This window comes from Bos javanicus, chromosome 2, assembly GCF_032452875.1.
Source record: "Bos javanicus breed banteng chromosome 2, ARS-OSU_banteng_1.0, whole genome shotgun sequence".
In the NCBI taxonomy this organism is placed as follows: Eukaryota; Metazoa; Chordata; class Mammalia; order Artiodactyla; family Bovidae; genus Bos; species Bos javanicus.
In genome coordinates, this window is record NC_083869.1 from 7,885,572 (window position 1) to 7,909,197 (window position 23,626).

A 23,626-nucleotide genomic window follows, 5' to 3' on the forward strand; every position below is an offset into this window, starting at 1 on the left:
TCAAGGCTGTATATTGTCACCCTGCTTATTTACCTTATATGTAGAGTATATCATGAGAAATTATTGGCTGGATGAAGCACAAGTTGGAATCAAGAGTTCCAGGAGAAATATCAATAACCTCAGATATGCAGATGACACCACCCTTATGGCAGCAAGTGTAGAGGAACTAAAGCGCCTCTTGATGAAAGTGAAAGAGGAGAGTGAAAAAGTTGGCTTAAAACTCAACATTCAGAAAACTAAGATCATGGCATCTCATCCCATCACTCCATGGCAAATAGATGGGGAAACAATGGAAAGAGTGACAGACTTTATTTTGGGGGGTTCCAAAATCATTGCAGATGGTGACTGCAGCCACGAAATTAAAAGATGCTTGCTCCTTGGAAGAAAACCTATGACCACCCTAGAGAGAGCATATTAAAAAGCAGAGACATTATTTTGCAGATAAAAGTCTGTCTAGTCAAAGCTTTGGTTTTTCCAGTAGTCATGTATGGATGTGAGAGGTGGACTATAAAGAAAACTGAGCAGCTAAGAATTTATGCTTTTGAACTGTGATATTAAACAAGATTCTTAAGAGTCCCTTGGACAGCAAGGAGATCCAACCAGTCCATTCTAAAGGAAATCAGTCTTGAATATTCATTGGAAGGACTGATGTTGAAATTGAAACTCCAATACTTTGACCATCTGATGCAAAGAACTGACTCTTGGAAAAGACCCTCATGCTGGGAAAGACTGACGGCAGGAATACAAGGGGACAACAGAGGATGAGATGGTTGGACAGCATCACCAACCCAATGCACGTGAGTTTGAGCAAGCTCTGGGAGTTGGTAATGGACAGGGATGCCTGGTGTGCAGCAGCCCATGGGGTCAAGACTGAGTGACTGAACTGAATTGATACTACAGAAATTCAGCTTTTTAACTGTGTATCATTTACTAGGGTAGATGGCTTGTTACCTTTTAGTTATTTATAAATTTTACCAAAAGTGTCTATTTTTCTGATTCTTCCCATAATTAACTTTATCTGCTACTTCATTATACACTGATGTGACAAGAATACCATCCATACCAGTAATTTACATTATTTTCATTTTCTACATTATTTTTAATACCACAAAACTCCAAAATTCTGTTCCTACTTTTGTTCTCTTTCCTTCCTCTCGTAAAGATTATTAATGCTGAGATTAGAGATAAATCTTCTATTTCACTTTGACTAGCAGTTGCTTGATGTGGACTATATTGTGTTTGACTGGCAAATTCTGATATTTCAGAAAACTACTGCATTAAGTATTTATTTTTACAAGCCAAATTATAGTATCACACTATTTATAGAGAACCATTTTTGAACTGGAGTTAGCAAAAGAATTATTACTTCTGTGTGATTTAGGAAAGTTTGGCTCCTGGGAGAATCAAGGTTTCTTTTGGGTGAAGAGTCATCTGTGTAAGGGTTTCTTCTCATTACTACACACCGAAAACTCATGGAGAATCTGAAGCCAAATTAATCCTATATAACAACCCCCCCATATTGTAATGTCAGCATGCATAATGGGATTCATAATTTACTTCTATGCTTTTCAATTAATATATTAATTGCTGGCTAATCTTTTAAACAAACTGCCAAAATTTTAGCAATTTTGGAGCATTCTAGCTTCAGTCCTCTGAGAAAAAAACAAACAAAATGTGTAGAATCTCATTTCTGGAGTTATAAGTCCAACGGTGATTTTCTGTATGTGAACTTTGCTAGACTTTGTGAGGTACCTGGTGTTCCAGCAGTGTGTCCTGTAAAATTAATGCTCACACTTCCTGCCTGGAAAATCCCATGGATGGAGGAGCCTGGTAGGCTGCAGTCCATGGGGTCACAAAGAGTCAGACACGACTGAGCGACTTCCCTTTCACTTTTCACTTTCATGCGTTGGAGAAGGAAATGGCAACCCACTCCAGTGTTCTTGCCTGGAGAATCCCAGGGACGGGGGAGCCTGGTGGGCTGCTGTCTATGGGGTCGCACAGAGTCGGACACGACTGAAGTGACTTAGCAGCTTCATAAGAAAGTACATATGTAAAACATTGCCAACTTTATGGAAATTTGCTATACTATAGGCCCATTATAAGCTATTAGAAAAGAGATACATATATTTTACATTTATATTTTAATTATTTAGAATTTTCATTATTTTTCAAATTCAATTTCAAAAGTTTGAATCATTAGTAAACCTTCAGAAGAGTGGATATTTATGAGCATAGGAATATTTCATAATTACTAAATAATTGTGGTTGTGGTTTAGTTGCTAAGTCGTCTCCGACTCTTGAAATCCCAGGCAGGAGTCCATGGGATTCTCTAGGCAAAAATATTGGAGTGGGTTGCCATTTCCTTTTCCAGGGGATCTTCCTGACTCAGGAATTGAACCCTGGTCTCCTGCATTGCAGGAAGGTTCTTTACCGACAAAGCTACGAGGTAGGTAATTTAATTTATTTTATTTTTAATATAAGAAAAAGGGAGATAATTTTAACAGGGATGGCATACAGATGGACTGAGTTTTACATTAATTTATTTCTTAGCTACATAACTACAATGAAAATTAAAGGCAAAAATATTTGTGCATAGTCTCTTCAAAAAGATGTTAAAAAGTTAATAAATGCCTATAACAGAATATTCAAATCAGGTATCTTTAGCAATTTGAAAATGTTGAGTCACTTTTTTTTAAAGAATCAAATTCTATTTTTTAACCTTAAGAAGGTGTATTAGCAATTTCAAAAATCACATAAGACTTTAGGAGTTGAAAAGTTATGAGACAAGTAATTTTTTAAAAGTTAAAGAAAAAATATAGACATAGATATTACCACAATAAAAGAATGTAAGTAGATTGTAAAATTATAATTTGAGCTAGTGGCAAAATGATCAATAAGGTACTAAATTTTCTACACGTGTATTAAGTACAAAAGAATGGTTTAGAGAAAATTATTTCTCTTTTTTCACAGGATGGTTTATAAGACTTTCAAGGAGACGCAAACAAGGGTTACTCCATTAAGGGACTAAAGGTTGAAGAGCTGATGTTCTGCCTCGTGGTGGGGAAGGCAAGAACAAAATCATCATTTTGATGAGAAGTAAATGATGATGGTAGTAAAGATAAACACTCAATGAACATGAACTTGAGCACACTCTGGGAGGTAGTGAAGGACAGGGAAGCCTGGAATGCTGCAGTCCCTGGGGTCAGACATGACTGAGCGACTAAACAACAACAACAAAAACCCACAGAGCTATACTGTGATAAAGTCAGAGCTTGAAGAGAATGCTTCTGCACCTCGCTGTGCATTACAGAGGTACACAGCAACTTTCTAAATAAGTTGCTCTCACCTTGGCTATATCAACCCCACGGTTACAAAGTATATGCCAAGCGATGGACACAACTCTTTCAGTGTGGAAGATGGAAAAGTGTCAGTTTAGAAAAAAACAGAAGTTTTTGGATCCGTTTCCAGGGGACACCAAATTTAAAACTTCTTTTTTTTTTTTTTTTACTAATATTAGAAAATGATACTTTCAAAACTATCATTTAATTTATTTTTTTTTATATTTATTTTTTTTTATTTTTAAAATTAAAAAAATTTCAGGTATACACGTGCAGAGGCATTCTTCATGGTAATGAACTGGTGAAATAGACTCTAGTGTTGTTGTTTAGTCACTGAGTCATGTCTGACTCTTTGTGACCCCATGAACAATAGCACGCTAGGCTTCTCTGTCTTTCCCCATCTCCTGGAGTTTGCTCAAATTCATGTCCATTGAGTCAGTGATGCTATCTAACCATCTCATCCTCTGTAACCCCCCTTCTCCTCCTGCCTTCAATCTTTCCCAACAGCAGGGTCTTTACCAATGAATTGACTCTCCACATCAGGGTGGCCAAAGTATTAGAGCTTCAGTTTCAGCATCAGTTCTTCCAATGAATATTCATGGTTGATTTCCTTTAAGTGAAATATTCTAGTAGCAATTCTAGATAGCATTAATCATGTGTGTGTGTATGTATATATATATATATATATATAAAGAGTTTGCCTAAGGACAACTGAAATTGACTTGCAAATGAAAATCTGCAGCAGAAAATTCTTTCCAGCGGTTTGTAAATGCCATAGTTGAGTTTCAATTCATAGTATCATATCAAAAGTTATATATATGAAAATTTCTAAATGCAAAATATAATATACACTTTAATGGAGAATATCAATACAGATAACTCTAAAAGAAAATAAGATTCCGAAGTATATTTTGCCTACAGAAAGTATCAACTGTTTTAAATTCTATCTCCCTCCAAAAAATTCCTTTAACCAAATCAGAAAATAATGGCATCATACATTAAGATGAGAAAATGATTTCAAATGTATGCTAAACCAAAAATAAATAATTTAACTATAAATGTACAGAGTGTTATCTGCATAGACTATCACTGGTTTTTGTGTGTGAAATATAACTGTGTCAGTCACAGTAGGAGCCCTTGCTATATAATATGAGAAACCAATTCGATCTTGTTAAGAGTCCAGCTTCTATAATGAAGTTTAGAACTCCAAGGGTAGATTGGCTTGGGTCATTAAATCTAACTTCAGGAAATAGTAATCAACTGGAATGAAAGAAAGAGGAAAAAATCAAATAGAGGGTTGAATTATATTAGAGAAAAGAGCAGCATGGAAAAACAACTCTGATCTGAGCTACCTAGGTAATTTTAACTTTTAAATTAATCTTATTTAGTACCTTTTATCTCTATCTAGGTTTAGTTTAAAATGACTGATCTCAGAATATTATTAATATTTGAACTACTGCAGAGCTGATGATCCAGACATGATTTATCATCATGAAATCATGTTTCTTTAAGGAAAACCATGCATGTATTCTATATACTTACTGGAGGTGTTGATACTTGGGTTATTCTTAACTGGTTTTCCAAATCTTGTACTTTGTTTTTAAGTTCCATATTTTCTGTTTCTAAGTCTTGAATCTAAAAAGTAAATGATTATTGAACAATCTTCAGACATTTATTCTTGGAAAATATTGGCTGTTAAATTGGCTACATTAATGAATAGGATTTCACATTATTTAAACTTTTAATGTATTTTTTTGTGCATTGGGTGAAATTTATTTTATAAAGCTTGAGCTATATCATAGAATTCAAGGTCACTGGAAAGACATACTATTAAATTTAAAATATGTTTTTACGTGTGTGCAAATTTCTTGTTCCTAATACCTCTGTGTTTTCCTGTAGCACTATGCAAGCTGTACCCATAATCGTGCAGTACAACCGCAAGACAGTGAAACTTGCTTATGATGATTTTGAAGAGAGTGGAGAAAGGGTGTAATTTAATTATAAAGGAATCTGATCTGCATGGGAAACCACTTACCCAGCATCTGCTGCTTCTGCTGCTCTGATCCCCATGAGAAGCATCAGGAAGTGAAACAAAGTCACATGAGAACACTAAGTTCTTGTGGGAATTCAATATAAAATGGTTAAAAACTGTGCAGGGGATCAGGAACAAAAAATTATAGGAACACAGTGAAAGCAGTTCCAATCGGTGTGGGGGAAATTGAATGGCAGGGCTTCTAAATTTGTTTGATGGTATGCAAGTTTCCCTGTACTTACATCATATAAATGCAAAATGACAAGCTTAGTTTACTCACTCTTTTCTGTAACCCTGCAATCTGTTTTCTTGTTTCAACATCTTTTCCTCCAGATTCTAGAAATTTCCTGTACGCCAGGTCAAATGCTTGGCCGATTGTTAATGTTATCTCTTCAGCCTTTGTACAAACCAAACAAAGAAGATTTGCAGTTTAATAATAATCTGTTAGAACATTTTTTGAATCAAGAAAAACATTAACATGACATATTTCAAAAGGGCAATGTCTAGGCGCAGAAGTGTAGTAAATGAGCAAAAGTAATCTATGCTAACATAATCATTCAAAGCCTAAGCATGCATGACATAAAAGAGAAGTGTTTTGGATATTAAATGAATAGCTGTTGAAGTTCGAAGCAAGAGTCCTATCCAGATTCTCATCTCTTTTATCATAGCATTTCCCCTACTAGTTTGTTTTTCTCCTTTCCTCAAATATTTAGTGCCTAGTAAATGAAAGCACAGTGCCAACTGCAGTTTTTCTCGTAGCTTTGCTACTTATTTTGTTTCCTAGTGAAGAGGGTTTGTTAAACCTGGAAGGTAACTTGAATGAGGTTGGCTGGGTGGTGTCTGTGGAAAACCTGAGGTGTGCCTGCTCTAAAGGGAGCAGCTGCTATTCAGTTCCAGTTAACTGTTGGAAATGAGCAATTCCAACCCAGAGGTGTCAATTTTAAATATGTGAGATGAGACCAAAAATCTGAATTTTTATATGGAAAATTTTAAGTGGTAGTAAACAAAATTTTTAAAACACAGTGCTGACTGAAAAACTATCTGTCATCTGAATTTGGCCTCATAAAACAATTACCTCTGGCCTATTTACTAGGAACTGCCCCAGATAGTCTAAGTCTACTAGCTCATTTTTTCCCAATGATATTTCAGCTGATATCACAGTGTCTTAGTGGGAACAGTGTAAACACTAAATAAAGATTTATTAAATTAACATTATAAAAAAATTTGGTAAAGGCATTAATTGATTTAATGCATCACAAATATTTCATATTTAATGGTGAGAACTCCAGATGACATAACAACTGGTAGCAATATTAAATCTTGTAAATACCCTGCTTTTACTAATCTACAAATCTTAAAATTTTGCTATATTCTATATGCAATCTAAATTAAAAATGTTTTATAAATGAAGCTTACTTAATTAAGACATTGTTATTTTTGTAGTTCACTATTCATTTACAAAGGCTGTTAAACATAAAAAATGTTAGAGTCTAACCTGGTGAATTAAAAAATGCAAAATATATGCCTACACTTATATAAGAAGACTGTCTTACAAAAAAGATGGAAAATAAGCTATGTTAAAGAATACTATATAATACTGAATAAATTAAAATGAGCTTAATGTATCTTCTTAATAAGACAATGTGTTTTCCTCAAATTCTCAAGGTGTATAAGACAGAGAATTATTTAAATAACATGGTTGATTCATCACTAATATCTGACTTCATTATTGGTTGTTTACAATAATAATTTTTAAAAACCACATTCACTTTTTATAGTATGACATATATTTTTAATTAAGATGGCATTTTTGTTGTTGGTCAGTTGCTCAGTAGTGTCCGATTTTGCAACCCCATGGACCGCACCACATCAAATTTACCTGTTGTTCACCATCTCCCAGAGTTGCAAAAACTCATGCCCACTGAATCACTGATGCCATCCAACCATCTCACCCTCTGTCGTCGCCTTCTCCTCCTGCCCTCAATCTTTCCAGGATCAGGGTCTTTTTAAATGAGTCAGCTCTTCGCATCAGGTGGCCAAAGCACTGGAGCTTCAGCTTTAGCGTCAGTCCTTCCAATGAATACTCAGGACTGATTTCCTTCAGGATAGACTATTGGATCTCCTTGCAGTCCAAGGGACGCTCAGGAGTCTTCTGCAACACCACAGTTCAAAAGCATCAATTCTTTGGCGCTCAGCCTTCTTTATGTTCCAACTCGCACATCCATATGTGACTACTGGAAAAAACAAGCTTTGACTAGACAGACCTTTGTCAGCAAAGTAATGTCTCTGCTTTTTAATATGCTGTCTAGGTTTATCATAGTTTTTCTTCCAAGGAGCGAGTGGCTTTTAATTTCATGGCTGAAGTCACCATCTGCGGTGATTTTGGAGCCCAAGAAAATAAAGTCTGTCACAGTCTCCATTGTTTCCTCATTTATTTGCCACAAAATGATGGGACCAGATGGCATGATTTTTATTTTTTAAATGTTGAGTTTTAAGTCAGCTTTTTCACTCTCCTTTTTCACTTTTATCAAGAGGCTCTTTATAGTTCCTCTTTACTTTCTGCCATAAGGGTGGTGTCATCTGCATATCTGAGGTTATGGATATTTTTCCCGGCAATCTTGATTCCAGCTTGTGCTTCATCCAGCCCAACATTTCTCATGATATACTCTGCATAGAAGTTAACTAAGCAGGATGACAATACACAGCCTTGATGCACTCCTTTCCCAATTTGGAACCAGTCTGTTGTTCCATGTCAGGTTCTAACGGTTGCTTCTTGGCCTGCGTACAAGTTTCTCAGGAGGTAGGTAAGGTGCTCTGGTATTCCCATCTCTTAAGAATTTTCTACAGTTTGTAGTGATTCACACAGCTGAAAGCTTTAGTATAGTCAATATAGCAGAGGTAGATGGTTTTATGAAATTCTCTTGCTTTTCGATGATCCAACAGATGTTCGCAATTTGACCTCTGGTTCCTCTGCCTTGTCTAAACCCAGCTTGCACACCTGGAAGTTCTTGGTTCACACACTGTTGAAGCTTACCTTGAAGGATTTTGAGCACTACCTTGCTTGCATGTGATATGTGTACAACTGTGAAATGAGATGGCATTTAGTGTTAGTTGCTCAGTTGTGCCTAACTGTTTGCAACCCCATGGACTGCAGTCCACCAGGCTCCTCTGTCCATGGGATTTTTCAGGTAAGGATACTGGAGTGGGTTTCCATTTCCTTCTCCAGGGGATCTTCCCGACCCAGTGATTGAACCCAGGTCTCCTGCACTGCAGGCAGATTCTTTACCAACTGAGCTACAAGTGAAGCCCTTGTAGATAGCATTTAACTCCCTGGTAAATGTTCACCATATATTACCCCCATGGGTTTTAATGACTCTGTGAGGTGGGGATTACTATTACCCCTCAATACTTATGCAACTGCAATTCTTTGTGTAACTTGTCTAAAGGCTCATAGTTAGTTAGAGGAGAACTTGGATTCAGATTCAGAATATCTGAGTCTACAAGCCTCACACTTTTGAGGGTAGGGGATGAAACATATACATTTAAATGCACAGACCACAATTATACAACCAGATGTGTTTTGAAAAAAATGTACATACCTATAAAACCACCAAAGCATTAGAAATATAGATCTTTAACACCTTCAAAGCTCTTCTATACCTATGCATGAGTACTCAGTCACTTCAGTCATGTCTAACTCTGTCCAATGCTATGGACTGTAGCCCACCAGGCTCCTCTTGTCCATGGGATTCTCCATGCAAGAATAGTGGAGTGGGTTGCCGTGCTCTCTTCCAGGGGATCTTCCCGACTCAGGAATTGAACCCACGTCTTTTGTGTCTTCTACACTGCAGGTAGACTGAGCCACCTTGGAAGCATCTCCTATACATATGCACACACACACAGAAGTCACTCAGTCGTGTCCGACTCTTTGCGACCCCGTGGATTGTAGCCCACCAGACTCCTGAGTCCATGGGATTTTCCAGGCATGAATACTGGAGTGGGTTGCCGTTTCCTTCTCCTCCTATACATACTTCTAGTCAAATCACATTTCTTCCAGGTAACTGTTGCTCTAATTTCTATCAACATAGATCAGTTTGTCTGTCTTTGTATCTATAAAAGTGGGCCATCCTATATATTCTTTTATATTTGTCTTCTTTAGTTTCTCAGATCTTACATTTATGATTTATTGCTGATTACATTCCAACTAGTGAATATATCTCAAATTGTTTTTTCATTTGTCTATCAAGTGAAGTTTGTGGTGTTTTCAGTTCTGAGTTACAAATAAAGATGTTACAAATATTCCTGTAAAATCTTTTTGTGGACATATGTTTTTATATTTCTGGGTAAATATCTAGAAGAAAGTGAAAGTGAAGTCGCTCATTCATGTCCGAATCTTCACAACCCAATGGACTAAAGCCTACCAGGCTCCTCTGTCCGTGGGATTTTCCAGACATGAATACTGGAATGGGTTGCCATTTTCTTTTCAAATATCTAGAAAGAAATTACTAAATCATAGGATGTGTCTACATTTAAAACTATGCTGCTGCTACTGCTGCTAAGTCACTTCAGTCGTGTCCGACTCTGTGCAACCCCAGAGACTGCAGCCCACCAGGTTCCCCCATCCCTGGGATTTTCCAGGCAAGAACACTGGAGTGGGTTGCCATTTCCTTCTCCAATGCATGAAAGTGAAAAGTGAAAGTGAAGTAGCTCAGTCATGTCCGACTCTAGCGACCCCATCTCATACTCTGTCATCCCCTTCTCCTCCTGACCTCATTCTTTGATTTGGATAGATAGAAACAATTAATTCTTGTATATTAAAGTAATTTGTAGATTTCATGGGACTTCTTTTTTTTTTGTAAAAAATTATATCTGTGAAAGGGATAGTTTTACTTCTCTTTTTCCCAGTATTTATGCCTTCTGTTTCTTTTTCTATTAACCAGATAAGACATCTAATATCATGCTAAAGTAAACAGCCAGAGTTAGAATAAGCACTTATCCTGTTCCCAGTCTCAAGGGAAAGCACTCAATAATTCACCATTTATTTTGATGTCATTCGTAGGATTTTTAACATCCTTACTGGAATAAGAAATGTCCTTTAAATCCTAGGCTATTATGAATTTTATCATCAATTGGATTGAATCTTGTGCTTTTTTTTTGCATCTACGTGATAAATTTTTTTTTTTTATTTTTTAGAACTTAAACTATTTGGCTCTTATATTTTACTTGTCAAGAGATTTTTTTAAAATATTTCATTATATATGTATTCAGATTTGTTATTCCTTCAGTTCCAGTAAATCAAGTTTTTCTCCCAGTTAACACAATGCATTTAATCTGAATTTCCCTGTTGAGCAACTATATTAGCCCAGTTTCATGTAAATCAAGTTTTTCAAATATTCATCAATTTTATCTTACATGCTAAATTTACTGGCATAATAGTTACATAATATTTCTCTCTATCCTTTCTTTCTATTCTTTTAAAGACTGTAGGATCTGCACTTAAATTTTTTGTTTCTGAAATTGGTAATTTGTCCTTTTTCTTATTTTTGTCCTAAATTTGTCTTTTTAGAGGATTGCTAATTTTATTATCCTTATCAAAGAAACAACTTTTGACTTTATCAGTGTTCTTTACTGTTTTCTGTTTTCAACGTCATTGATTCTATTCTTTATTATTATTACTTTTTATTTTGTTTTAAATTTGTTCATCTAACTTCTGAAGGTCAAGAGATTATTTTTAATCATTTTATCTTTTCTCATAGAAAAAGTTATAAATATCCCTTTAACTGTTTTTTTTTTTACAAATTTTTACTAATTTTGATGTGTCATATTTTGTTGCTATTCAGATAAAAATAATCTAGTATCCCTTGAGACTTTTTTGGAGCTACTGTTATGCAGAGTGTTTGATTTAAAACATTTTGACAGTTTGTGGCCAGAGAATATACTTTGCAATATTTTCAGTTTTGAAATTCATTGTCTTATAGTATGGTACAAGATATTATGCATCTTTGTAAATATTCTACTTACACTCAAAAAGAAAGTATACTCTGTTGTTGTTTGGGATAGTGTTCTATTTATGTCACTTAGATCAAATTGGTGGATAACATTTTTTTTTCATTTTTTGTAGCTTTATTGATTTTTTTCTATTTTCTCTGTCAATTGCTAAAAAAGGCATTACGATCGATGACTACAGATGTCAATTTGTCTTTTTCTTCTTGCAATTATTAAATTTTTTGCTTTATTTCTTAAAAAGCAATGTTATTAAATGAAACACATTGGTTTTTTAATCACTGTGGGCTGTCTGTCTTGATGTCTGATAATATTCTTGCCTTGAAATCACCTTTATGACGTGAGTATAGCCACACCAACTTTCACACACTTAAGGTTTGCACTGCATATGTTTATTCAATCTTCTGTTTTTTACCTATATTTGGTAGTAGTGGTAATGCATCCACCTGCCAATGTAGCCGACGCAAGAGACACGGGTTTAATCTTTGCATGGGGAAGATCCCCTGGAGGAGGAAATGGCAACCCACTCCAGTATTCTTGCCTGGGAAATCCCATGGACGGAGGAGACGGGGGCTACAGTCCATGGGGTCGCAGAGTCAGTCACTGAGCGACTGAACACACACACATCATTTTATATCTAAAATGTGTGTCTTCTAGAGATCAAACAGTTGTATGTTTTAAAAATCCTGCCTGATAATCTCATCCTTTGATTGGTGTATTTAGTCTATATATTTACATCACTTTTGGGTTTCCCTGGTGGCGCAGAGGTTAAAGCATCTGCCTGGAATGCGGGAGACCCAGGTTCAATCCCTGGGTCGGGAAGATCCCCTAGAGAAGGAAATGGCACCCCACTCCAGTACTCTTGCCTGGAGAATCCCATGGAGGGAGGAGCCTGGTAGGCTACAGTCCATGGGGTCGCAAAGAGTCGGACACGACTGAGTGACTTGACTTCACTTTCACTTTATTTTCTACTTGGTCCATCTGCTTTTCCATTTCTATTCTTTGCCTACTGACTTTTTCATAAAAAAAAAAAAATAGTTTTCCATTTTATTTTCTCTATAGGTTTTTAACTATACACTTTTGAATTACTTTTTAGTGGATTGCTCTAGTGATAACAATATGCATCTTTAAGTGAGCAGTCTATTTGGAGTTAATGTGCATTACTTTACATAAATAATTACAACCTTGAAAGTGAAAGTGAAGTCACTCAGTCGTGTCCGACTCTTTGCGATCCCATGGAATGTAGCCTACCAGGCTCCTCTGTCTATGAGATTTTCCAGGCAATAATACTGAAGTGGATTGCCATTTCCTTCTTCAGGGGATCTTCCCGACTCAGGGATCGAACCCAGGTCTCCCGCATTGCAGACGGACGCTTAACCGTCTGAACCACAATAGTATGCAGCCTTTGTGGTAGTACTGTCACATGTTAACATCATGATGCAATGACCTGACACAATGCTACAATTTTGCTTTTAACAGTTCTGTTTTAAAAAAGAGTGACATTTAGTCACAGTTTTTCTAGTGTTTATTTTTTGTTTATTCTTTTGCACATTTGAATTTACTTTTTGTGTCATTTCCCTTCAGATTAAAGAATCTCCTTTAGCATATCTTGAAGCACAGTTCGCTAGTGGTAAGTCACTGTAGTTTCATTTATTTCAAAATATTTTGATTTAAATCTTGAGACTTCAACAAGTGTAAAATTTTCTTATGACATCTTTTACTTTATGCTTGAAAGATATTGTCATGGTCTCCTCTGACCTTTACTGATACTAATGAAAAGTCAGCTGCCATTCATATTTTTTTTTCTTTCTCTATGTAAAGATATAATATGTCTTTATATTTTTTTATGGATGCTTTCAAGATTCATTCATTCCCTTAATCATTCTCTCACTCTCTCTCTCTCTTGTAGATTGTCTGTGATATACCTACAAGTGGTTTTCTTTATAACTGATTCAGCTTGAAGGTTCTCAAATCTGTAGGTTGACAATTTTCACCACATTTGGGAATTCTTCAGCCAGGACTTTCTTTGCTGTCTTACTTTCTCTCTGCTGTCTTCTTATGATTTTGATTTCACACATGTTAGAACATTCCGTTTTTTCCTAGAGGTGATTATGGCTCTGTCATTTAATATTACTATCATTTATTTTCTCTGTTCATTTAATTGGATAATTTCTCTCATCTATCTTCTAGGTTACTGACCATTTTTTTTCTGCCATCCCAAATCTGATGTTAAGCCTATCAATTTTTTTAAGTTATTTTACCTAACCATTGAATTATTTTAGCATTTGCTGTTTCTATGCTAAAATTTTCACTTGTTTCCTCATTACTATGTTCTTTTTCCTTTAATTCCCAAAATATATGTATAAACAATATTAAAGTCTTTGAGCACAACATATAAATCTAAAGCTTCCTTTAGCTCTTAATCTGGGCTCCCTTTATTCTTCATGTAGGTAGCAACTATAATTTGTGCATAATTCAGGAGGTTATGGATTTTGCATATATTTGACTCCTCTCATATATATATGTATATATTTACATATGCTATAAGGGTATAGTGATACTCAGGTTTAATTATGAGAAAAACTGATAAGTCTAAAATTCCTCATCATATATTAGATTCAGTTGTATCAATTATATTTATTTTACCAATAATAACGTTAAATATTAATGATATTAACTTTACAAGAAACACAGTGTTCTATATTAGAATTTATTTGTTGCCATAAACATTATGTAATATAAACTATTAAAATTCATCTAAAATCATATCTACAAATTTATGACAGTAATGACATACTCTTAATGGTTTTACATTGTCTGTTTAGAACAAAAACATTTTGGTTATATACATACGAATCAGATAGCAAAAACAAACACCCAAATCCTACAAGAAAAAGAAGTTTCCTTCTATTCCTATTTTTCTGAGATTTTTAACCATGAATGGGTGTTGATTGTTTTCAAATATTTTTTAAAATGTTGGGTGATAGGATCATATACTTCATTAACCTGTTAATATGATTGATTATATTATTGGATTTTTGATGCTGAATAAGACTTACATCCCAGGAACAAGCTCTACTTGGTCTTGGTGTATAATTCTTTTATATATTGCTGTTATATTTAATATTCTGTTAAAAATATTTGCATCCAATTTCCTGAGGGATATTGGTCTGTAGTTTCCTTTTTTTGCACTATCATTACCTGCTTTGGTGTCTGAAAAATAAAACTTTCATAAAAGTGAATTTTAGGAGTTCTCTCACTTCTGTTATTTGGAATAGCTTGTGCAGAACAATGTTAACTCCTCCTTAAGCATTTATGGATTCTTTGAGTAAAACTATCTAGGAGTAGGGATTTCTACTTTAGTAAGTTTGAAATTATAAATTCAATTGCCTTTATAGTTACAAGGCTATTCAAATTATCCAATAATAGGTAGTCAGCCATTTTTGTTTTTGAGAAATTAATTCTTCTATGTTGTCAAATTTATGTGTACACAGTTGATTATTAGTTCAGTTCAGTTCAGTTCAGTCGCTCAGTCGTGTCCGACTCTTTGCGACCCCATGAATCGCAGCACGCCAGGCCTCCCTGTCCATCACCAACTCCCAGAGTTCACTCAGACTCACATCCATCGAGTCAGTGATGCCATCCAGCCATCTCATCCTCTGTCGTCCCCTTCTCCTCCTGTCCCCAATCCCTCCCAGCATCAGAGTTTTTTCCAATGAGTCAACTCTTCGCATGAGGTGGCCAAAGTATTGGAGTTTCAGCTTTAGCATCATTCCTTCCAAAGAAATCCCAGGGCTGATCTCCTTCAGAATGGACTGGTTGGATCTCCTTGCAGTCCAAGGGACTCTCAAGAGTCTTCTCCAACACTACAGTTCAAAAGCATCAAGTCTTCGGCTGTCAGCTTTCTTCACAGTCCAACTCTCACATCCATATGGGACCACTGGAAAAACAATAGCCTTGAGTAGACGGACCTTTGTTGGCAAAGTAATGTCTCTGCTTTTCAATGTGCTATCTAGGTTGGTCATAACTTTTGGAGTAAGCATCTTTTAATTTCATGGCTGCAGTCATCATCTGCAGTGATTTTGGAGCCCCCAAAATAAAGTCTGACGCTGTTTCCACTGTTTCCCCATCTATTTCCCATGAAGTGATGGGACCAGATGCCATGATCTTCATTTTCTGAATGTTGAGTTTTAAGCCAACTTTTTCACTCTCCTCTTTCACCTTCATCAAGAGGCTTTTTAGTTCCTCTTCAGTTCCTCTTTAGTTCCTCTTCTTTAGTTTCTGCCTTAAGGGTGGTGTCATCTACATATCTGAGGTTATTGGTATTTCTCCCGGCAATCTTGATTCCAGGTTGTGCTTCTTCCAGTCCAGCGTTTCTCATGATGTACTCTGCATATAAGTTAAATAAGCAGGGTGACAATATACAGCCTTGACATACTCCTTTTCCTATCTGGAACCAGTCTGTTGTTCCATGTCCAGTTCTACCTGTTGCTTCCTGACCTGCATACTAATTTCTCAAGAGAAAGGTCAGGTGGTCTGGTACTTCCATCTCTTTCAGAATTTTCCACAGTTTATTGTGATCCACACAGTCAAAGGCTTTAGCATAGTCAATAAAGCAGAAATAGATGTTTTTCTGAAACTCTCTTGCTTTTTTGATGATCCAGCGGATGTTGGCAATTTGGTCTCTGGTTCCTCTGCCTTTTCTAAAACCAGCTTGAATATCTAGCATCCTCTTAATATTTTTTGATATCTGGATGTTTTTCAGTGAAATCCCTGTTTAATGTCTGATATTGGTAATTTGTTTCTTTCTTTTTTTTTTTTTTGCTTTACTAATCTTAACTGAAATTTTGTTACTCTTATTATCTTTTAATGAAACGGCTCTTTGTGTCATTGATTTTCTCAATTGTTTTTGTTTTCCATTTCATTAATTTCTTCTCTTCTCTTTCTTATTTTCATCCTTCTGCTTCCTTTAATTTGATAATCTGTTTTCTAAGTACTTGAGCTGGCAGCTTAGATTACTGATTTGAAATGTTCTGCTTTTAAATATATTAACTTGTTATAAATTTCTTTCCCAGAATTGCTTTAACTGTATCACATAAACACTGATATGTTCTATTTCATTTCTATATAGTTCACACATTTAAGATTTTTTTCTTTGAAGATTCCTCTTTGACCTACAGAGTGCTTACAAACTTGATGCCGTTTTTGACATATGGATAAACAAAACTTCCAAGTTTTTGAAGCCTTTCATATAATCTTTCTGTTCTTTCACTTTTAGGTTGATTTCTTTATTGTTGAAAAGCACTTGCTTAATAATTTCTACTCTTTTACACTTCTGGGATTTGTCTTACAGCCCCGGATACAGTCTATTTTGGTACATGTGCCTTTGGCACTTGAAAATAATGTGCAACCTGCTGTTGTTGAATGAAGTTCCCCTTGGTTGTTTGATTCCATTAGTTGATGATGCTGTTGAGTGATCCTATATTCTTGATGATTTCCTGTCTAGTTGTTCCATTAATTTTAAGAAAAGTGGTGGCAAAATAGTCAATATAACTGTGTATTTGCCTATTGACCCTATATTTCTTTTCATTTCTGTCAGTTTTTATTTCAGTAATTTTGCTGCTCTGTGATTTGGCAATGCAAATTTAGGATTGCTGTTTTCTTGGTAGTATGAGCCTTTTATTATTAAATATTGCCTTCTTTGTGTAATTTTCTTTACTTTGAAGTGCATTTCATCTGATATTAACACATTCACTTGGGCCAATGTATTTTTAAATGTATCCCATTTTATACGTTTTTTAGTGGTTGCTCCGAGATTCATATTACATTTATACAACTTATCTCAGTCTACTAATGCTGTCATTTTTCCAGTTTGAAAGGTGTAGAAACCTTACCTCCATTTATATGCCTTTAACTTTCTCTGTTCATAATATACTTGCCTTCAGTTCAGTTCAGTTCAGCTCACTCAGTCATGTCTGATACTTTGCAACCCCATGACTGCAGCACGCCAGGCTTCCCTGCCTATCACCAACTCCTGGAGTTTACTCAAACTCATGCCCATTGAGTCAGCGATACCATCCAACCATCTCATCGTCTGTCCTCCTCTTGTCTTCTCGCCTTTAATCTTTCCCAGCATCAGGGTCTTTTCGCATTAGTCAGTTCTTCACAACAGGTGGCCAAAGTATTGGAGTTTCAGCTTCAGCATCAGTCCTACCAATGAATATTCAGGACTGATCTCCTTTAGAATGGACTAGTTGGATTTCCTTGTAGTCCAAGGAGTCTTCTATCACGAGTCTTCTCCAACACCACAGTTCAAAACCATCAAGACTTCGGTGCTCAGCTTTCTTTATAGTACAACTCTCACATCCATACATGACCACTGGAAAAACCAAAGCTTTGACTAGACAGATCTTTGTTGGCAAAGTAATGTCTCTGCTTTTTAATATGCTGTCTAAGTTGGTCATAACTTTTCTTCCAAAGAGCAAGCACCTTTTAATTTCATGGCTACAGTCACCATCTACAGTGATTTTGGAGCCCCCTCAAAATAGCCTGTCACTGTTTCCATTATTTCCCCTCTATTTGCCATGAAGTGATGGGCCCAGATGCCATGATCTTAGTTTTCTGAATATTGAGTTTTAAGCCAACTTTTTCACTCTCCTCTTTCACTTTCATCAAGAGGCTCTTTAGTTCTTCTTCGCATTCTGCCATAAGGGTGGTGTCATCTGCATATCTGAGGTTATTGATATTTCTCCCAGCAATCTTGATTCCAGCTTGTGCTTCTTCCAGTCCAGCGTTTCTCATGATGTACTCTGCATATAAGTTAAATAAGCAGGGTGACAATATACAGCCTTGACGTACTCCTTTCCCGATTTGGAACCAGTCTGTTTTTCCATGTCTAGTTCTAACTGTTGCTTCTTGACCTACATACAGATTTCTCAGGAGGTAGGTGAGGTGGTCTGGTATTCCTATCTTTTGTAGAATTTTCCCCAGTTTGTTGTGATCCACACAGTAAAAGGCTTTGGCATAGTCAATAAAACAGAAGTAGATGTTTTTCTGGAAATGTCTCACTTTTTCGATAATCCAACAGATACTTGCCCTACATATTTTCTATATATTCATTTAGAATCATATCAGAAAGCATTTTTTGCTTCTGCTGTCAATCATAACTTAGAAATCATGCACACTAATGTTTGTGAGCCACTGGTATAGGCTTCAAGAAAATATTTTCAACCTTCAAGAAAAAAGAAAGCTAATATGCTATATCAAGAGAGGAATAACGGGTCTAGGTAGTGAAATTTTGGAAACTGATTAAAAAAAGTACGATTAGATAGAAATATAGTTTGTACTTTGAAAACAATGGAAATTCTTGCAAGTGTTTGTTTTAATAATTATGTAACAAGTTTGGACATCAAAGAAAGGTAAAACGTGACATAAAATTATAGAAAGACTAGTATTTATAAAGGACTTGGGTTATGAATATTTCAAAAAATCCTAAGGAAGTTTATTTCTATATGTCAGGCAAGAAAGAAGGACAATTTAATTTACTGTTTGTAATAAGTGGTAAAAGGTTATAATATCTTACATGTAGAAGATATTCAACAAGTATCAACTTTAATCTTCTCAATCACATAGAAAATACCTGCAAGTCATCATGGTTAAGAGGCACCTGGAGCGTTAAATATATGGCATTCATTCAATAGGATACATTTCAAATAGAACTTTTTAATTTCATACAAAATGCCATATAGTTCACATAACATTGTCTTAAACAAATAAGGATAGTATTCTGACAAGATATTTCATAATATTCATCAAATTTTCAAAACATATTATGATGCCAAATAGGTTAGCACAGTAGTTTGTGTATTTGAAGAACTATAGTTTAAAAGATAGAGATAATAACTTGCTCTACCTTTTGTCAATTTATCCACATAACCTTTTTAAAGGAAAAAAATTCATTGAGTATCTATTTTCCACCTGATGCAGGAGTTACATGGACAGATAAAAAAGTATTTGTTTTTAAGAAGTCCACATACTGAAATTAAAGACATATATTATAGTGATAACAATATTATTCCCTTCTATTTTGACAGTATGATAAAATGAACAATAAATAAACTAAATTTCTTCCTGTCTAAGGCAATCCTGCTGTTGAGATTAAACGTTCTTTCTCATTTAAAGCTATCAATGGCTACACTGTGTGCTTGGAATTCACATATTACATTTTATAACAGGATCTCAGACTAGGTTATCATTGGTATTAGCTTATGCATATAGTCAAGATATGGGTTTTCCTTAAGAATTCCAGACGATTAAAGAATTGTCAGAGAGCTTAACTTTGGAATATCCTAATTGTTCTTACTTGCTAAGAACTTTAGATTATATTCCCAAGCTCAATCACTCACACACACACACATAAACACAATTCTATCACATTTAATTATAAAAAGTTTTTCATGTATGAAACGAGTCGCCAGTCCAGGTTCGATGCACAATACTGGATGCTTGGGGCTGGTGCACTGGGACTACCCAGAGGGAGGGAGGAGGGAGGAGGGAGGAGGGTTCAGGATGGGGAACACAGGTATACCTGTGGCGGATTCATTTCAATATTTGGCAAAACTAATACAATATTGTAAAGTTTAAAAAAAAAAAGTTTTCTGACTAATGAAAATCAAAAATCAGAGTTTTAAAGAATCAGATTTTTTTTGAAGAGCCATACAAATTTCATTTCCTACAGTTTAAAAATATTTAAAATATTTTAAAATAAATATTTAAAATAAAAATAAAAATATTTAAAAAATACTTAAAAATGAAAATATTTAAAAATATTTATTTTCAAAATAAAATAAAATAAAATATTTATTTTCATCAGATCCATGACATTCCTGAAAAAATACTTTGCTTTACCATTACTCCTTTGCATTATATGCACATTACTAAATTGTATTTGAGTTTAAAATTTCAAGTCAAGTGATTGTAAGACAGGTAAACATATGACATAGGATGACATTCTAAGGAAAGAAAATTGCATACAAGCTTGTGTCCATTAACGTGAAATTTATTTAGGGATGAAATCCTGAAGCATATTCTCATGACAGGAAGAATCTATTTGTGAAGTTAAGTATTTGCAGACCTTATTCATTTCTAAATACTTTACTAATGCTGGAAACAAGACAATTCCTGGCTTACAAAGTAGAGCAAACCACCCTAAAACATCTGGCATACTTACACACTTTTCGCTGTCAAATACATAGCACAAATGTTTATTTGACTCGGAATCTTTGCATATGAAAGTGAATATCCTCTTGTCAGTTTTATCATCTGCACAAAATGATATTCTGTGAAGCTGGCAATTGTGTTGAACTTCCTGTGAACACAGATGAAAATAAACATAGTTGAAGAGATTTCTTTTTCTGGAATACCAGCTGAGCAAATAATACAACTTATGAAACATCATCTGTCGTACTCTGGTTTTATAACTATATACACCTCAGCTTAAATAAAAATGTAATGAGATAAACCTTCTGACTCAGGATTTAGCTAAATCATTTCAATAGCACTTAGAAAAACACAAGGGGAAAGAGGATCAGAGGTTCATGGGTTTCCTGAGCTACAAGGGATCTTCGGATACCATTACTTCAACTGTGCAATTTTACTTAGGAGATTACTGAGGTCTAGACAGATTAATATATTTCCAAAGGTTAAAAAATTGGCAGAACCCTTTGAACAAGAATCTTTTCATTTTATTTTATTGCTACTAATATTACAGCTTAAAACATAACATCATCTGTATACAATTTCATATGAAACATATTATACAGTACATGTCTTCACGGTAAACTCAAATACTCTTGAACCTCTTCTATCTAAGGAAAATCACCCTTGCAACTTCTGCAATGATTTCCATTGGAGCAATGAATGAAGAAGATTTACACATTCAGCTTCCTAATTACTAAGTCAATATTCAGACTTAAATTGAAGAAAGTGGGGAAAACCACTAGATCATTCAGATATGACCTAAATCAAATGCCTTATGATTATACAGTGGAAGTGAGAAATAGATTTAAGGGACTAGATCTGATAGACAGAGTGCCTGATGAACTATGGACAGAGGTTTGTGACATTGTACAGAAGACAGGGATCAGGACCATCCCCATGGAAAAGAAATGCAAAAAAGCAAAATGGCTGTCTGGGGAGGCCTTACAAATAGCTGTGAAAGGAAGAGAAGCGAAAAGCAAAGGAGAAAATGAAAGATATAAGCATCTGAATGCAGAGTTCCAAAGAATAGCAAGGAGAGATAAGAAAGCCTTCCTCAGTGATCAATGCAAAGAAATAGAGGAAAACAATAGGATGGGAAAGACTAGAGATCTCTTCAAGAAAGTTAGAGATACCAAAGGAACATTTCATGCAAAGATGGGCTCGATAAAGGACAGAAATGGTATGGACCTAACAGAAGCAGAAGATATTAAGAAGAGGTGGCAAGAATACACAGAAAAACTGTATAAAAAAGATCTTCATGACCCAGATAATCATGATGGTGTGATCACTCACCTAGAGCCAGACATCCTGGAATGTTAAGTCAAGTGGGCCTTAGAAAGCATCACTATGAACAAAGCTAGTGGAGGTGATGGAATTCCAGTTGAGCTATTCCAAATCCTGAAAGATGATGCTGTGAAAGTGCTGCACTCAATATGCCAGCAAATTTGGAAAACTCAGCAGTGGCCACAGGACTGGAAAAGGTCAGTTTTCATTCCAATCCCAAAGAAAGGCAATGCCAAAGAATGCTCAAACTACCACACAATTGCACTCCTCTCACACGCTAATAAAGTAATGCTCAAAATTCTCCAAGCCAGGCTTCAGCAGTATGTGAACCATGAACTTCCTGATGTTCAAGCTGGTTTTAGAAAAGGCAGAGGAACCAAAGATCAAATTGCCAACATCCACTGGATCATCAAAAAGGCAAGAGGGTTCCAGAAAAACATCTATTTCTGCTTTATTGACTATGCCAAAGCCTTTGACTGTGTGGATCACAATAAACTGTGGAAAATTCTGAAAGAGATGGGAATACCAGAACACCTGACCTGCCTCTTGAGAAACCTATATGCAGGTCAGGAAACAACAGTTAGAACTGGACATGGAACAACAGACGGGTTCCAAATAGGAAAAGGAGTACGTCGAGGCTGTATATTGTCACGCTGTTTATTTAACTTCTATGCAGAGTACATCATGAGAAACGCTGGGCTGGAAGAAACACAAGCTGGAATCAAGATTGCCAGAAGATACATCAATAACCTCAGATATGCAGATGACACCATCCTTATGGCAGAAAGTGAAGAGGAACTAAAAAGCCTCTTGATGAAAGTGAAAGAGGAGAGTGAAAAAGTTGGTTTACAGCTCAACATTCAGAAAACGAAGATCATGGCATCTGGTCCCATCACTTCATGGGAAATAGATGGGGAAACAGTGGAAACAGTGTCAGACTTTATTTTGGGGGCTCCAAAGTCACTGTAGATGTTGATTGCAGCCATGAAATTAAAAGATGCTTACTCCTTGGAAGGAAAGTTATGACCAACTTAGTATATTGAAAAGCAGAGATATTACTTTGCCAACAAAGGTCCTTCTAGTCAAGCCTATTGTTTTTCCAGTGGTCATGTATGGATGTGAGACTTGGGCTGTGAAGAAAGCTGAGTGCCGAAGAATTGATGCTTTTGAACTGTGGTGTTGGAGAAGACTCTTGAGAGTTCCTTGGACTGCAAGGAGATCCAACCAGTCCATCCTAAAGGATATCAGTCCTGGGTGTTCATTGGAAGGAATGATGCTGAAGCTGAAGCTCCAATACTCATGCAAAGAGTTGACTCATTGGAAAAGACCCTGATGCTGGGAGGGATTGGGGGCAGGAGGAGAAGGGGACGACAGAGGATGAGATGGCTGGATGGCATCACCGGCTCGATGGATATGAGTTTGAGTGAACTCCAGGAGTTGATGATGGACAGGGAGACCTGGCGTGCTGTAATTCATGGGGTTGCAAAGAGTCGGACACGACTGAGCGACTGAACTGAACTGAACTGAACTGAAGATTAATACTACATATATATGTCTATGCAGTATATATATACTGTGTGTGTGTATATATAAGTATGGTGCTTTAGTTGCTAAGTCTTGTACAGCTCTTATGACCCAATGGACTGTAGCCTGGTAGGCTCCTCTGTCCATGGGATTCTCCAGGCAAGGATGCTGGAGTGGGTTGCCATTT

General features: G+C 35.8%; 1 protein-coding gene across 9 annotated transcripts in view; it reads right to left on the bottom strand.

Annotated features, from left to right (window-relative positions):
- GULP1 (GULP PTB domain containing engulfment adaptor 1) overlaps positions 1-23,626 on the bottom strand; it is a 333,659-nt gene that overhangs the window by 27,076 nt on the left and 282,957 nt on the right. For all 9 annotated transcript variants that reach the window (XM_061433196.1, XM_061433200.1, XM_061433248.1 and 6 more), the window contains 3 exons: positions 20,603-20,740; positions 5,651-5,767; positions 4,881-4,973 (listed from right to left, as the gene is read on the bottom strand). In XM_061433196.1, the coding sequence (XP_061289180.1) occupies positions 4,881-4,973; positions 5,651-5,767; positions 20,603-20,740 (348 nt within the window). The remainder of the gene's footprint in view (positions 1-4,880; positions 4,974-5,650; positions 5,768-20,602; positions 20,741-23,626) is intronic.